The sequence below is a fragment of the Salmo salar genome, chromosome ssa05 (assembly GCF_905237065.1).
Source record: "Salmo salar chromosome ssa05, Ssal_v3.1, whole genome shotgun sequence".
NCBI classification, from domain to species: Eukaryota; Metazoa; Chordata; class Actinopteri; order Salmoniformes; family Salmonidae; genus Salmo; species Salmo salar.
Genome location: NC_059446.1, coordinates 28,277,453 through 28,294,484, shown reverse-complemented (window position 1 = coordinate 28,294,484; position 17,032 = coordinate 28,277,453). Strand labels below are relative to the sequence as shown.

General features: G+C 41.2%; 2 protein-coding genes across 3 annotated transcripts; one reads left to right on the top strand and one right to left on the bottom strand.

The window, feature by feature from the left end:
- Window positions 1-5,039: 5,039 nt before the first annotated feature.
- On the top strand, window positions 5,040-11,098 carry neil3 (nei-like DNA glycosylase 3). The gene is made up of 10 exons (XM_014199197.1): window positions 5,040-5,267; window positions 5,379-5,488; window positions 5,635-5,769; window positions 7,878-8,091; window positions 8,347-8,421; window positions 8,563-8,729; window positions 9,133-9,302; window positions 9,578-10,004; window positions 10,365-10,545; window positions 10,710-11,098. The coding sequence occupies exons 1-10, from the start codon at window positions 5,160-5,162 to the stop codon at window positions 10,890-10,892; spliced, it is 1,770 nt and encodes a 589-aa protein (XP_014054672.1). The 5' UTR covers window positions 5,040-5,159; the 3' UTR covers window positions 10,893-11,098.
- aga (aspartylglucosaminidase) lies at window positions 8,975-16,701 on the bottom strand. 2 transcript variants are annotated; one of them, XM_014199199.2, is made up of 10 exons: window positions 16,377-16,701; window positions 15,571-15,724; window positions 15,285-15,397; window positions 14,953-15,065; window positions 14,305-14,410; window positions 14,123-14,198; window positions 12,003-12,110; window positions 11,519-11,652; window positions 11,280-11,402; window positions 8,975-10,888 (listed from the first exon to the last, which is right to left on the bottom strand). In XM_014199199.2, exons 1-9 carry the CDS (start codon window positions 16,474-16,476, stop codon window positions 11,302-11,304), a joined length of 1,005 nt encoding a protein of 334 aa, XP_014054674.1. In that variant the 5' UTR covers window positions 16,477-16,701; the 3' UTR covers window positions 8,975-10,888; window positions 11,280-11,301. The 2 variants fall into 2 exon arrangements, with proteins under 2 accessions (XP_014054674.1, XP_014054673.1); XM_014199198.2 differs by lacking the exon at window positions 8,975-10,888 and having other exon boundaries at window positions 11,136-11,402.
- Window positions 16,702-17,032: the final 331 nt, after the last annotated feature.

The following is a 17,032-nucleotide window of genomic DNA, read 5'->3' as shown; positions in this document are numbered from 1 at the left end:
CTCCTCACCTCAAGTGGTACCCTTCCTGCAGGCTCATCCTGACATGACCCTCCATCATGACAATGCCACCAGCCATACTGCGTGATTTCCTGCAAGACAGGAATGTCAGTGTTCTGCCATAGCCAGCGAAGAGCCCGGATCTCAATCCCATTGAGCACGTCTGAGACCTGTTGGATCGGAGGGTGAGGACTAGGGCCATTCCCCCCAGAAATGTCCAGGAACTTGCAGGTGCCTTGGTGGAAGAGTGGGGTAACATCTCACAGCAAGAACTGGCAAATCTGGTGCAGTCCATGAGGAGGAGATGCACTGCAGTACGTAATACAGCTGGTGGCCACATCAGATACTGACTGTTACTTTTGATTTTGACCCCCCCCCTTTCTTCAGGGACACATTATTCAATTTCTGTTAGTCACATGTCTGTGGAACTTGTACCATTTATGTCTCAGTTGTTGAATCTTGTTATGTTCATACAAATATTTACACATGTTAAGTTTGCTGAAAATAAACGCAGTTCACAGTGAGAGGACGTTTCTTTTTTTGCTGCATTTATATTTATAGTACCAGTCAAAAGTTTGGACACGCCTACTCATTCAATGGGTTTTCTTTATTTTTACTATTTTCAAAACTATGGAATCATGTAGTAACCAAAAAAGTGTTAAACAAATCAAAATATATTTTATATTCTTCAAAGTAGCCACCCTTTGCCTTGATGACAGCTTTGCACACTCTTGGCATTCTCTCAACCAGCTTCACCTGGAATGCTTTTCCAACAGTCTTAAAGGACTTCCCACATATGCTTAGCACTTGTTGGCTGCTTTTCCTTCACTCTGAGGTCCAACTCATCCAAAACCATCTCAACTGGGTTGAGGTTGAGTTATTGTGGAGGCCAGGTCATCTGATGTAGCACTCCCTCACTCTCCTTATTGGTCAAATAGCCCTTACACATCCTGGAAATGTGTTGGGTCATTGTCAACAAATGATAGTCCCATTAAGTGCAAACCAGATGGGATGGCGTATCACTGCAGAATGCTGTGGTAGCCATGCTGGTTAAGTGTGCCTTGAATTCTAAATAAATCACTGACAGTGTCACCAGCAAAGCACCCCCACACCATAACACCTCCTACTCCATGCTTCACAGTGGGAACCACACACGCAGAGATCATCCGTTCACCTACTCTGCATCTCGCAATGACACGGTGGTTGGAACCAAAAATCTCAAATTTGGATTCATCAGACCAAAGGACAGATTTCCACCTGTTTAACCTGTTAGGGCTAGGGGGCAGTATTTACACGGCCGGATAAAAAACGTACTCGATTTAATCTGGTTATTACTACTGCCCAGAAACTAGAATATGCATATAATTATTGGCTTTGGATAGAAAACACCCTAAAGTTTCTAAAACTGTTTGAATGGTGTCTGTGAGTATAACAGAACTCATATGGCAGGCAAAAACCTGAGGAAAAACCTACAGGAAGTGCCCTCTCTGACCATTCCTTGTTCTTCTTGGCTCTGTTTATTGAAAACTGAGGATCTTTGCTGTAACGTGACACTTCCTCCAGCTCCCATAGGGTCTCAGAACCCGGGAAAAAGCTGAATGATGTAATTCCAGCCCCTGACTGAAAAACATTAGCGCCTTTGGTAAGTGAGGACCATCAAACTGAGGCTCGTGCACGAGGGGATCCCATGTTTTTATTTTCTCTCTCTTTGAACGTAAACACGCTTTCCCGGTCGGAATATTATCGCTTTTTTACGAGAAAAATGGCATAAAAATTTATTTTAAACAGCGGTTGACATGCTTCGAAGTACGGTAATGGAATATTTAGAATTTTTTTGTGCACATCACCCTTCTTTACACTTCGGATAGTGTCTTGAACGCATAAACATAATAGAGGATATTTGAACATAACTATGGATTATTTTGAACCAAACCAACATTTGTTATTGAAGTAGAAGTCCTGGGAATGCATTCTGACGAAGAACAGCAAAGGTAATAACATTTTTCTTATAGTAAATCTGACTTTGGTGAGGGCTAAACTTGGTGGGTGTCTAAATAGCTAGCCCTGTGATGCCGGGCTATCTACTCAGAATATTGCAAAATGTGCTTTCACCGAAAAGCTATTTTAAAATCGGACATAGCGAGTGCATAGAGGAGTTCTGTATCTATAATTCTTAAAATAATTGTTATGTTTTTTGTGAACGTTTATCGTGAGTAATTTAGTAAATTCACCGGAAGTTTGCGGGGGGTATGCTAGTTCTGAACGTCACATGCTAATGTAAAAAGCTGGTTTTTGATATAAATATGACCTTGATTGAACAAAACATGCATGTATTGTATAACATAATGTCCTAAGATTGTCATCTGATGAAGATCATCAAAGGTTAGTGCTGCATTTAGCTGTGGTTTGGGTTTATGTGACATTATATGCTAGCTTGAAAAATGGGTGTCTGATTATTTCTGGCTGGGTACTCTGCTGACATAATCTAATGTTTTGCTTTCGTTGTAAAGCCTTTTTGAAATGGGACAGTGTGGTTAGATTAACGAGAGTCTTGTCTTTAAAATGGTGTAAAATAGTAATATGTTTGAGAAATTGAAGTAATAGCATTTCTAAGGTAGTTGAATAATGCGCCACGGGATTCCACTGGCTGTTACGTAGGTGGGACGAAATCGTCCCACTGGCCCTAGAGAAGTTAATGTCCATTGCACGTGTTTCTTGGCCCAAGCAAGTCTCTTCTTATTATTGGTGTCCTTTAGTAGTGGTTTATTTGCAGCAATTCCACCATGAAGGCCTGATTCACGCAGTCTCCTCTGAACAGTTGATGTTGAGATGTGTCTGTTACTTGAACACTGTGACGCATTTATCTGGGCTGCAATTTATGAGGCTGGTAACTCTAATGAACTTATCCTCTGCAGCATAGGTAACTCTGGCTCTTCCTTTCTTGTGGCGGTCTTCATGAGAGCCAGTTTCATCATAGCACTTGATGGTTTTTGCAACTGCACTTGAAGAAACTTTCAAAGTTCTTGAAATGTTCCGTATTGACTGACCTTCATGTCTTAAAGTAATGATTGACTGTCGTTTCTCTTTGCTTATTTGCCATAATACGAACTCGGTCTTTTACCAAATAGGGCTATATTCTGTATACCACCCATACCTTGTCCCAACACAACTGATTGACTCAAATGCATTACAGATCGGTGTCCCACCCTCGCGACGGTTGAGCTAATGTGCGCTAATGTGATTAGCATGACGTTGTAAATAACAAGAACATTTCCCAGGACATAAACATGTCTGATATTGGCAGAAAGCTTACATTCTTTTTAATCTAACTGCACTGTCCAATTTACGGTAGCTATTACAGTGAAATAATACCATGCTATTGTTTGAGGAGAGTGCACAGTTATGAACTTGAAAAGTTATTAATAAACCAATTAGGCACATTTGGGCAGTCTTGATACAGAATTTTGAACAGAAATGCAATGTTACATTGGATCAGTCTACAACACTGCTGCCATCTAGTGGCCAAAATCAAAATTTCGCCTGGGCTGGAGTAATACATTATGTCTTTTCTCTTGCATTTCGAAGATGATGGTACAAAAATACATTTAAAAAGTTTGGTTTTTCTTTGTATTATCTTTTACCATATCGAATGCGTTATATTCTCCTACATTCATTTCACATTTCCACAAACTTCAAAGTGTTTCCTTTTAAATGGTATCAAGAATATGCATACCCTTGCGTCAGGTCCTGAGCTACAGGCAGTTAGATTTGGGTACGTCATTTTAGGCGAAAATTGAAAAAAGGGGCGGATCCTTATTAACTTTTAACAAGGCACACCTGTTAATTGAAACGCATTCCAGGTGACTACCTCATGAAACTGGTTGAGAGATATATTCATGCATTTTCTAGTTGCTCGTTCTGTTTATTGAATCAAGTGTTTTTTTGTATGTAAAATGTTCCTATTTGATTGTGAACATTTCTGAATAAAAAATATATAATTTCAAGCGAAGAATTAAATATTTTGGTTGAAGTTATTGAAAGACATACCTGTTTTTCCTTTTAGAGCATACTTGTATTCAAAGTAAAGTTTTTGCTGGCAAAGACAACTCTCTACTACAAGCTACAGTACATCAAGCTACATCAATGACTGGATGGATCCCATGCATCTCATAGGACGTCCAGGAATGTACAACGTATGTGCACATTTAAACAAAGATATTTATAACTAACCCAAGATTGACCAGAGCATGTCATTTCCAGTGGTTTACAAAATACAGTCCACTCTGTTACCGAATCTATTTTTGGAAACACAAAACTGTATGGAGATCAAATTTGCTGATAGTTGGCCTAAATCATCTAACTCTGTCTTCTCCCTCTTCCGGTTACTGGTTTCCTCTCATCACCATATTTGGTAGTGAGTGGAAACACCAACCGGATGCTTCATACTTATACATCCGGTGACATATCTGGCTCATTGTGCTATCTGTGATTTAAATCTTCTTCTTCTTCTTCTTCTTCTTCTTCTTCTTCTTCTTCTTCTTCTTCTTCTTCTTCTTCTTCTTCTTCTATGGCATTATGGCGGTCCGCAAACAAACGTTAAATGATAACGTAAAAGGTGCATGCCGCCACCTAATGGATGGGGTGAAAATTGAGTAACTTTAATGCACGTTTTAATCATGTGACCATGTTAAAATTCTATGTCAAAAAGTTGGACATTGTAGCATTTATTTCAATGGCATAAACTGCACTGCACAAATTGAAATCATTATGAGTGCAGCAGAACGCTTTTTGGGAGTCAGTGAGTTTAAAGTTAGGCATTGAAAGAAATCCTGTCAAAGAATGTTCCTCCCTCACAGGCCCCTGAGCCTGTGTAAGAATGTGACTGAAGGAGTGGGGTGGGTTTTAATATGTCTATTTTTGTATTTTGTATGTCGGTTTATCTACAAATTATATTTTTTCTGGCGTTTACCACCCGTACAGTAGGTGGCAGCATGCACCTCTAACCCTTGTTCTCGACCGCCATCATACCATAGAAGAAGAAAATGAAATCATATGGCGGGAATCCGGATGTTTTGATTTTGTGAAAATTCAGTACGCACAGCTTCTCGTTGTATGTTTTTTATCAAATAGTTTGCAACAATAACTTTAGATACCAAGGTAAAATGGTTGAGGGTCCAGGATGCACATTGAATGGAGAAAAGATCCGCTCGAAGGTCCAAAGAGGACAGAAGGTGAAAGAATTCAGGGGAAGCTTGACGACAAACACACAAGTAAGTTACTATTGATAGCTAGCTAACAGTAGCTAGTTACAGTACCAGTTATATATCTGCTGTTGTAGCTAGCTAACTTTAGGTGATTGTAACGAACGTTATTTTTTGCAGAGGAATGCCACCAATACGATCTCCTTCCAGATATTCATGGGCTGTCCATACACAGGAGTTGAGACCCTTGGAAAGGAACTCTTCATGTACTTTGGCCAAAGAGCTCTGAGGTAGCTAGCTGCTATTATGGGGGTGATGTCATTTTATTGATAGGAATCAACTGATTCAATTCGGGTATTAAATGTCCAACATACCACCCATGTAAAATGCATTTCTGAACTGTTTACATTTGTCATTATCTCTCTTCTAATTGCAGAGTCCACTTTGGTATGGATGGCTCTATGCGAATCAACCCCACTGACATCAAAAGCAGAAAGGGATCACCCCCTGTGCTGGAGATCCACCTGACCAATGACACAGTCTCCTTCTTTGACTCTACTGTGGAAATCAGGTATGGGGGATAATTCACACTGGGCTGGAACAAAAGCCTGCACTTGCAGCAGGCATCAAGGTACTACCCTTTCACTCCTGGCATCAACCCATAGTTCCAATTCAGTCTTTGATTGTAATCATTCTAACTTGAAATGGTGTTCTCTACACACACACACACACACGATTACAGACCAGAGGGGGGGGGGGGGTGTAAGTCACTATTATTTGAGTTACAAGCAGGTCTCAAGTCAGTCTCAAGTTGAGTCCCAAGTAGATCGGGTCAAATCCAAGTCGTGTATTCTAACAGCAAGTCAATTTGAGTCACAAGTTTTAGTCAATAAAAAAAAAAATCTATGCATCTGTCTATTTATTGAGGCTACCAGAAAGAGTGTAGATTTATTTACAGGTCTAGGTGATCTAATGGTGAGAGCACCATATCATGCAAAATATACAAGTAGATTGACCAAATATACGTGGGCAATAGCCCAAAAGAAATAGCCTCTATCAGGCTTAACCTCTCCTATCTGAATGTACACAGGTAGAGGGCAAGGCTGTACTCCCTCCTTTTGAGAAACCAAATAGAATCTGTCTAACAGGAGCTGAAACAGGCCTACATAATATAATCACTTGGCCCCCAGGACCAAACAATTTTTCAATTGATAATTACAACCAATAAACTTGTTTTACAATACAAAATGTGATTACCACATACATTGGTACTTTTGTCTTAATCAGACTTAATGATATTTCAACACCATGGATACATGGAACAATAATTTTCTCTTATTCAACGTTCTGGCTCAGGCCACATAGCCTATATCTATGCACACTGAGACACGTGCGCTCCGATTATGCACAACACAAATGACAGAGACATAGGAGACGGAACTCTGACATAACCCTGGGAAATATGAACAAAGGAAACCATACATTGAATCAAATAAACAGAACTTCTACCTCATGAGTCTTGCAAACTGTCATGTGCACTATAAAGAGATGTTTAAAATGCATAGGGCCTATGTATTTTAAATGTGTGAAAGCAAATATTTCAGAGGTGAAAAAAGCACTTCACTGGCAGGAGTGTGGAGAGCCTTGCCTATTGTGTGTCTTCTCAATAGTAATAGTTCATTTTAACAAATTCCAAATGCAAGCTTCATAAGTAGATTATCAATTTCAAGCGATTGTTACATACCAAAAGACCATTAGGCCTGTGCTAGTAATTGTTGCCAATTGCTGGTGAGCTTGCAAAGTAAACAATTAATATGTATTTTTTTACACCCCTTTTTCTCCCCAATTTCGTGGTATCCAATTGGTAGTTACAGTCCTCTCCCATCGCTGCAACTCCCGTACGGACTCGGGAGAGGCGAAGGTCGAGAGCCATGTGTCCTCTGAAACACAGCCAAGCCGCACTGCTTCTTGACACACTGCTCGCTTAACCCGGAAGCCAGCCGCACCAATGTGTCGGAGGAAACACCATACACCTGGCGACTGTGTCAGTGTGCATTGAGCCCGGCCCGCCACAGGAGTCGCTACTGCGCGATGGGACAAGAACATCCCTGCCGGCCAAACCCTCCCCTAACCCGGACGACGCTGGGCCAATTGTGCGCCAACCCATGGGTCTCCCAGTCGTGGCCCAGTCGAACCAGGATCTCTAGTGGCACAACTAGCACTGCGATGCAGTGCCTTAGACCACTGTGCCACTCGGGAGGCCAACAGTTAATATTCTTGATCAACACATTTTTGGGGGGCTGCATATTTATTTATTATGGCAATCCTGTCCCGACAATTTGACGTTTGCGCTGTACCCGATCCTATAACTGTACAGCAAATCAGCAATCTGTTCACTAGCTCGCCGATCTGTGTTGATTGACAGTTTGCTCGTCCAATCAGAGTGCAGTGTGTGCGGTTTACTAGCCAATTTGTTGCAGTTTTTTTTGTTGAAGGGCAACGGTGTCGCAACTCTCTGGCTGCATGTAGACTCTGTGCCACAAAACATTACAAAACCTTGCCAGATTAATTTCAAGTCATCAACCTCAAGTCAAAGTCGAGTCCCGAGTCTTGAGTGTCCAAGTCGAGTTTCAAGTTATTTTATATTGAGTCAGACTCGAGTCCACAACTCTGTTGCAGACTGACGGAGGACTGTGAACAGAGAGTGAGAGCTATGGAAAGTCTGGATGTCTGCTCCTGTAAGTTCAGCTTCTCCCACGCGGAGGAGACTGTGAGGAGGCAGAGCTGCAGGATGCTGTGTGACGTACTCCTAGACCAGGCCGTCCTACCAGGAGTGGGAAACATCATTAAGAATGAAGCCCTGTTTGACTCCGGTCTTCACCCTTCTGTTAAAGTGGGTAAAATTGATACACCATCATTTTAGATACCTATACATAATGAGCAAGGTCCAGTCATGTTTTGGATTGCCTCTAGGCATGCATTACAAACTACATGGAATCCATTCAGTAAGTGACTTTGGATGAGTTTATTCAGCACTTTTGTGACTGAGTATTGCATTGCTATAATTTGCTAAATTGTTAAGATTTCAAAATGCTAATTAGAATGGAACCAAGTCAATGGCATGGACACAATTTTCCAAATCTTTCAGGTCAATCAACTCACGGATACCCAGCTCCACCATCTTGTGAAAATGACACGAGATTTCACCCTCCTATTTTACAAGGTAGACTACACTTAGCAATGTAATGAAAGCAATATCTTATGTGCTAAATGATCTCTTAATTGAATAAAGACGCTTTACAGTAGTGTAAAGACCGTGTATTCATCAGCCATGTCCCTTTTGTTTCACTTCTGTTTACCTCAGTGCCGTAAGACAGGCTCCGCTCTCAACAAGCACTACAAAGTCTACAAACGGCCTCAGTGTGGTCAGTGCAACGGGGCCGTCACCGTCTGTCGCCTCGGAGACAACGGAAGGATGACGTACTTCTGCGACCGGTGCCAGACTGGGGACGCAAGTGAGGTTAACGTGAGGTAAAGTCACAGGATCTGAGTTAAAATAGAAATGAGTTGGGATGAAAGCCTTGGATCCCGACACCTCTGAATTTTCCCCACATGGGCTGGCATACAATTTAACATTGGTTCTGATCATTGGCCGCCCGCGGTGCGCACAAACGTTGCTTGAATCACGCTGCATGATAGCAGGTCAGCTGGAGAGAAATCCAAGATTCACCGGGGTAAACGGGTAAAAATGACAACTTGTTATTTTTTTTATGAAACATGTTTTAATTTTTTTTTTATTGAAGCCATTATGCATCTTGTAGGTGAATTTTGCATATATAGTACAATCTGAATGTAAAAAGTACTGGTGGACAAGAATTCAATGTATTTGTGACTCAAATTGAACTTGTCTTCCTTTATACTTCCTTTTCTTTAGCAAGCTCCCAACCAGGAACACGTTAGTTGGCTGGGCTTACCAAGGCAGCATGGGGAGCAACGATCATGTGGCCAAGAGGGAGGAAGAGGAGTGGGCCTGTCAACTCTGCACTCTGATCAACCAGCCTATGAGCAAGGCCTGTGATGCCTGCCTGACCCCTAGGCCTGAGCGTGAGTAGTCAACTACTCTTATATGGACGAATGTGGTTGTGTCAAACCAATTCTAATCACATTTAGGTCTGGTTTTATGTGTGTGTGCAGGTTTCCTTGACCCAGAATGAGCCTCCTCCTGGACTAATAAAGTATTCTCAATGTTGAATCTCAGTTTAGTTACCCTACCCTTCAGGCCAAAAATCCAGCTCTAAACTAACAGAATAGAATGTGAATCTAATTGATGTTGTTGAATAAAATAAACCGTTTTCCCACTGTCCTCGTCCCCTCCACAGTCCCCAAAGACAATGTCAGCCCCGAGAGTTCACCCTTCACCAGAGATCTGATCAAGTACCCCTGCAATGCCTTCTCCAAACCACAAGAGGGCCTGAAAGTCAACCGCAGGGCCGCATTCGGGAACACCACCCTGATGTTCACCGACCTCAGCCCAAAGGCGAGCTGCGTCAACTCTCCCCTTCCCCTATCCTCTACCAACAGTCAGTTAAATTCCACAGCAAGAGGTTTAAATAAACACGATGTCTCCCAGGGAAAAATAAGTAGTCCCAATTATGCCTCTGGTGGCTGGCAGGACAAAAGCGGGGCGCTCTCCAAAGGGGAAGCAACAATGGTCTCCTACAGTCAGCCGCACAAGAAAATGAGAATTGATCACAGTCCCTTTTCTGTCAGTAACAAACCTCAAAATGGAACCCACCATAATTTGAGGTGAGTGAATGGTGGTGCTTTCGTATTTATAAGTAAAATATTATAACAAGGTAGTTTGACTTTTGTGTGGGTAACTGGGATGGAAAAGCCTCCTGCTCTCTGTACTTTACAGAATAGTTGATTAGTGACCATACTGTACGTGTTGCTCCGCTCAGTGAGCTCAGAATGTAGGTCAGTGTGCTAAATAAAATGTTCACTGAAACTGTTGTATGCCAACAAATGCATGTGGAATGGTTTAAATTCAAAGATGGTATCAAGTGTAGCGATAATTAAACATACTCTATTTAAATTAACAGCTGATCCTTTGACAGTGAATGTTATACCATTTATCTAACAAGAATACTTTTCTCCACCTGTCAGCCCCCCTCAAAATAATGCACCAACTGGGGTTACGCAGACCCAGTCCCCTCCCAGCAACCCTTGCTGTGTGTCCCATGGGCGGCCCAGTGTGCTCCGATTGGTCACCAAGCAGGGGGACAACAAAGGAAGACAGTTCTACACCTGCTCGCTCCCCAGGGAGACACAGTGCAAATTCTTTGAGGTAAGAATTATGGGGGAATTGGTCTACATGTCCATTAGCAAGTAGATATGTGTTTGTTCAAACATAAACAAGTACATTTTGAAGACGTATTTTCCTCCTGATTTACAGACTGACCAGGAAAAACTGGTGCCTCAGAATGACTGTATTCTCTCTTATGTCCTTAGTGGGCTGATACACACTTTCCATTCTGTAACCATGCAAAACGCTGCCTGATGAGGACTGTACTCAAACTAGGACCAAACAACGGCCGCAACTTTTACGTATGTAGTTTTCCAAAGGGCAAGCAGTGTGATTTCTTCCAGTGGGCAGAAAATGGTCCAGGAATCTCCATCCTTCCTGGTTGCTGATGAGAGGAAAGGGGCAAGATACAAAGACAATAACTGTTTTGAACATCACTGCTTTTTGTACTGATATTGATCCATTTTAGTGTAAAAGGTTTACATTAATCAATGTATCACTTAAGTTTTCTTAAACTTCACCCTTGTTATCATGAGTTATAATATTAAAATCCATCACTGTCATTAAATAAATAATTGATTGCTTTCAATATAAACCATGGCTGTCATTTGAAATGTTATGAACTGCACAGCTTTTTGTATTATGAGTTTATTCATAAAATGTGAACTATTTCTGTATTTATGGAAACATTCAAACAGTTTAGATTAAAATCCATGGCTCATAAAACAACAATTATTGATTAACATAATTGATAGTGGCACTAGGGTACACATTACCTCAAATTAACATTGAATGGTTTTAAAAACAATCAACTGATTGTAAAAGTGGAGAATTGGGCTGAGAGTTGTACACCACAAAAGTAAATTTGGAGAAGCCAGGAACTTTGTTGCATGCAGCACCTTAGAAAGGAGACAGAACAACGGGTAAGCATCACATTTATCATAGTATTTATCAGTCATAATTTGACTCACTTATGGCCATTGTAACCATAACTGGGTTAATCTAGAGAACTCACCATAGTGGCCTGTTGTGTTGGCACAGATGACAGCTCCAAAGAACCCTGGGTAATGTATCTTGATCCTGGAGATGGATGTCTTACAAGCAGTGGATGGATCTGTTCCTGTCTTCATTAGCTCCACAGCCAGGTAACTGCATTCGTAAACAAATTAAACACATTTCATTAGTATCTGGTTTTGGCATCGAGCAAGTTTAGCGATGATGAGCCGTTTGATAATCCTTAAAATATTTAATTGTCAGCTGTGACTAAAAAGTAGACCCAAATGTAGACAAAGCAGAAATGTAAGTCTTATCTGGGGTGTTATTCAGTGACGTAAAATGTTCTGAGTGTTGCGGATAGAAATATAATGAATAGAGCTGACATGACACGAGGTGACACTTCTATGACAATCATATTTTGTCTACACCATATGTTTCTATCACAATGTTCTTTAACGTTACATCCTTACAAACATCTCTGTGCTAGAAGCCTGGATGGATACCTAGGTAGGAAGCGCATCATGACATCTCCATCTCCCGTTGCTGCCGCACCCCCTGCGGTGCTGTCGGCGTAGGACCCTGCTCCAGCGATGGGAGAGTCCCCTACACGCCTACAGGACAGATCAAGGAGATGTACAGGTATACTCATCGTCAATATTCATTATATACAGTACCAGTTAAGTTTGGACACACCTAGTCATTCAAGGGTTTTCTACATTGTGGACTACCAAGACTGCAAAGCTGTCATCAAGACAAAGGGTGGCTACTTTGAAGAATCTCAAGTATAAAATATATTTAGATTTGACACTTTTTTGGTTACTACATGATTCCATAGTTTTGATGTCTTCTATTATTCTACAATGTAGAAAATAGTAAAAATAAAGAAAAATCCTTGAATGAGTAGTTGTGTCCGTGCTTCTACACCTGCATTGCTTGCTGTTTGGGGTTTTAGGCTGGGTTTCTGTACAGCACTTTGAGATATCAGCTGATGTAAGAAGGGCTATATAAATACATTTGATTTGATTTGGTACTGTACCAGTGCCTTCTGAAAGTATTCAGACCCCTTGACTTTTTCCACATTTGTTATGTTACAGCCTTATTCTAAAATTGATTAAAAATATATAATCCTCAGCAATCTACACACAAAACCCCATAATGACAAAGTGAAAACAGGTTATACATTTTTGCAAATGTATTAAAAATAAATATCAAATACCTTATTTACATAAGTATTCAGACCCTTTGCTATGAGTCTCGAAGTTGAGCTCCGGTGCATCCTGTTTCCTTTTATCATCCTTGAGATGTTTTTACAACTTGGAGTCCCCCTGTGGTAAATTCAAACGATTGGACATGATTTGGAAAAGCACACCTGTCTATATAAGCTCCAACAGTTGACGGTGCATGTCAGAGCAAAAACCAAGCCATGAGTTCGAAGGAATTGTCCATAGAGCACCGAGACAGGATTGTGTCGAGGCACAGGTCTGGGGAAGGGTACGAAAACATTTCTGCTGCATTGAAGGTCCCCAAGAACGGTGGCCTCCATCATTCTTAAATGGAAGAAGTTTGGAACAACCAAGACTCTTCCGAGAGCTGGCCACCCGGCCAAACTGAGCAATCGGGGGAGAAGGGCCTTGGTCAGGGAGGTGACCAAGAACCTGATGGTAACTCTGACAGAGCTCTAGAGTTCCTCTGTGGAGATGGGAGAACCTTCCAGAAGGACAACCATCTCTGCAGCACTCCACCAATCAGGCCTTTATGGTAGAGTGGCCAGACGGAAGCCACTCTTCAGTAAAAGGCACATACAGCCCACTTGGAGTTTGCCTAAAGGCACCTAAATACTCTGACCATGAGAAACAAGATTGAACTCTTTGGCCTGAATTCCAATCGTCACATCTGGAGGAAACCTGGCACCATTCCTACGGTGAAGCATGGTGGTGGCAGCATCATGCTGTGCCGATGTTTTTCAGCGGCAGGGTCTGGGAGACTAGTCACGATCGAGACAAAGATGAACGGAGCAAAGTACAGAGAGATCCTTGATGAAATCCTGCTCCAGAGCGCTCAGGACCTCAGACTGGGTTCAAGGTTCACCTTCCAACAGGACAACAACCCTAAGCACACAGCCAAGACAACGCAGGAGTGGCTTCGGGACAATTCTCTGAATGTCCTTGAGTGGCCCAGCCAGAGCCCGGACATGAACCCAATTGAACATCTCTGGAGAGACCTGAAAATAGCTGTGCATCAACACTCTCCATCCAACTTGACAGAGCTTGAGAGTATCTGCAGCGATGAATGGGAGAAACTCCCCAAATACAGGTGTGCCAAGCTTGTAGCATCATACCCAAGAAGACTTGAGGCTGTAATCGCTGCCAAAGGTGCTTCAACAAAGTATGACGTAAAGGGTCTGAATACTTATGTAAATGTGATATTTAAGTTGTTTATTTTTAATAAATTAGCAAACATTTCTTAAAAACCTGTTTTTGCTTTGTAACTATGGGGTATTGTGGGTAGATGAGGGGGAAAAAAACTATTTAATCCATTTTATAATAAGGCTGTAAACGTAACAAAAGTCAAGGGGTCTGAATACTTTCGGAAGGCACTTTAATTTTAAACAACACATGCATACCCCGGGACCTTGTGGTTCGCTCCATTGGTTGATGTTCCTGCTGCAACTTGGCCATCTTTACCAATCACGATCATCCCTAATGTCAGGAAAAGGTACACAATATTAAATGTACAATTGTGATCTGAAGATCAAAGTTGACTATCGACCTCTACAAAACAATGAATTAATTTAATAAACTATACCAATAGTGTCATGTGCATGTATATCAATCTGTCGTTTTCTCCTCTGCCTCAATGTGGCTCCAGGTTTGTATGGTCCACAGTACTGTGAAGGATCTGGGGAAACATTCTGTTGATATTAAAGGGGAAAGATTAGTCAACAGCAATTTGGGTTAAGACTGTTCTATTACAGCAGCAATAGACAAATAACACATTAGGTTGTTTGTGATTATATCCACAGTTCTGTAAAGGATTTTTTTTATTACATTTTTTTGTCATTTAGCAGATGCTCTTATCCAGAGCGACTTGCAGTAAAGCAAAGAGAAGGCTTCCAATTTAATGAAGATATTTTCTACTTCAACCAGCACACTACCTAAGCACTTTAATCTTTTGGCTATGGTTACCCAGCTCAATAGTAATTTTAGCAGCCGGTAGCCCAATATGCATAAGCATTGTATTGTCTACAGGGCTTTGGTTGTGCCAATGGTAACAGCATGTTGGGATAAACAATAGTCTCTTTCATACGTCCCCTAATGCATTATTCATAACATGGAAGTCCATTTTATTCATTACTTTTTCAAACATGGTGATATCCTTAAAATATATCATTTGGTCTGTCATTATCTTCCATACAAGATAATGACAGACCAAAGCTAGAGTAGAAAACACGACCTTGCGATAATTGGGTTGGCAGTTGTCCTTCAACCACTGTGTGAAAATGCTGATAGATTTGTTGGTTGTAAGGTCTTCTGCAGTGAAGCCCATGTTCTCAGCAAAGACTGATGCTGTGTTGAACATGGTAGTGGGGTTAAAAATAACAATATAGGGTCAAAAGCAGCAAACAGCAATACAATGTACTCCTAACTGTATATGATGGAATGGTTAGCTGTAGGAGGCTACTGTATGTTAAAAGATAGGTGATGAGTTACATGCAAAAGGAGTAAAATGTTTTTGCTGTGTCTGTCCCTGTAGCAAATAAAAGCCTATTTTGAATCCTGCAATACCTGACTCGCCCACCAGTAGTGTGTGGTCGGTGCGTTCCATCACAGCTCTGGCCACCCCAATGGCATTCTTGATTCTCCGCAGGTCTCCTACAGCGCCCACCTCCATTGTATTACTGCGTCCACACAAAACCAGGAAACCTTTTTAATGAAGAATATTAATAATATTTCCAAGCAATGCCATGTCCCACTATAACTTAATTAAACTTTATATTGACTGAAATGGGATCAACTGATTTTAGACACCCCCAAGCCCTACTCTAATGACTAGTTAGTGGGTATGACTTGCCCATTCATGATCATGGCATCCAGGGTGGTCTCTCCTCTCTCATCTGGGCTCCCTCCAAACCCCACACTGCCATCACACTGGTCAGCCTCGCAGCGGGCACAGCCCTTCTCCACGGCATCCAGCACAGAGCCCCCAGCCTGCAGAGCACTCCACGCTTTGAGAGAGTCACAGACAGACACACGAGTGTTTGACTTAGTAAGAATATTGCAGTCTTGCTACATTCTAGGAATAAGTCTACACGTGAAATTATACTTTATAAAAAAATAAATGGATGTTCCTCCTGATTTGCCAATTCAACATTAATGGGTCCCAAGAGCATCATTTGTACATAAAATAATATGTTGGTTCCCACACAACACACAAAATATGTAGCAGAGGTAGAACCTAGAAGCACACAATATTGAACTTTTTCACAGTATTTAGACATGATTTTGGTCACGCATTATCAGAGTGCCAGACCGTACAGTCCCAATCCTGCCAGATAACATGACCATCTCAAGGGATTGCCCATGAAAAGGAATAGGCCTAGGCTGCCAAAGAACCATTTGGTCAATGATCCCCCCCCAGTTGCCAAGGATTAGTATGCCAACTGGTGATATTTCGACAGCTTGGATTGTCCACATCAACTCAGAAAATAAAATCGAAATATTTTAGAGGGCCACATTCATCTCTTGGGCTGGCAGGACAGATCTAGCTAGCTAACTTCATGAATGTCTTTCTTACATTGTATCATTTGATGAAGTTGTATCAAAATGGATAACTTATTTGCAACAATAACAACAAAATGATACAATGTAGTTAGTTACCTGCCACTGTAGCATGCTCGAATGGCCATGTGTTTATAACAAGAGGCAATGTTGCTTGACCAAATGGCAACAAAAACATCAATATAAAACACAGAAGCATTTTGACAAAAGTTTTGCAAAAGAAATAACGTTAGCTTTCAGTTTCAACTGCAATTTTTGTGCAGAACATGTTAATTGCACGTGTTTTTTTTTTTTAAGGTCCACAGTATTTCGAAAATATACGAGGCGTTTTGAAATTAGTTGGTTAAAAACAAACCTAGCTTTCATTTAGAATTTCATTAAGAATCAACGTTCATTTTTCGACTTCCTTGTTTTGGCACATGACTAGTGGGCAGGCTTTTCATTAAAGGGCCAGCGTATCTTTTCAGTGCAACGCATATGTTGAAATACAGCTTCATGCTCTGCATTGCTTTTCTGCAATTACATGGGACTTGATAAAGTGAACAATAAAAAAAACATGTTTGCTGCGCTCATCATGCCAACACTTATCTAAATTCAGGTCACACATGTTAACTCCTTCACAGCTGTAGCCTAACAATAAATCTGTGAAATAAAAATGGACTGACTCCATCCATTTAAAATAGGTTCACGATTAATGTTAGTTGCGGGAGATATTGGATTCGACGTTTTGCTGGAACTGAAAACAGTGGATTTAA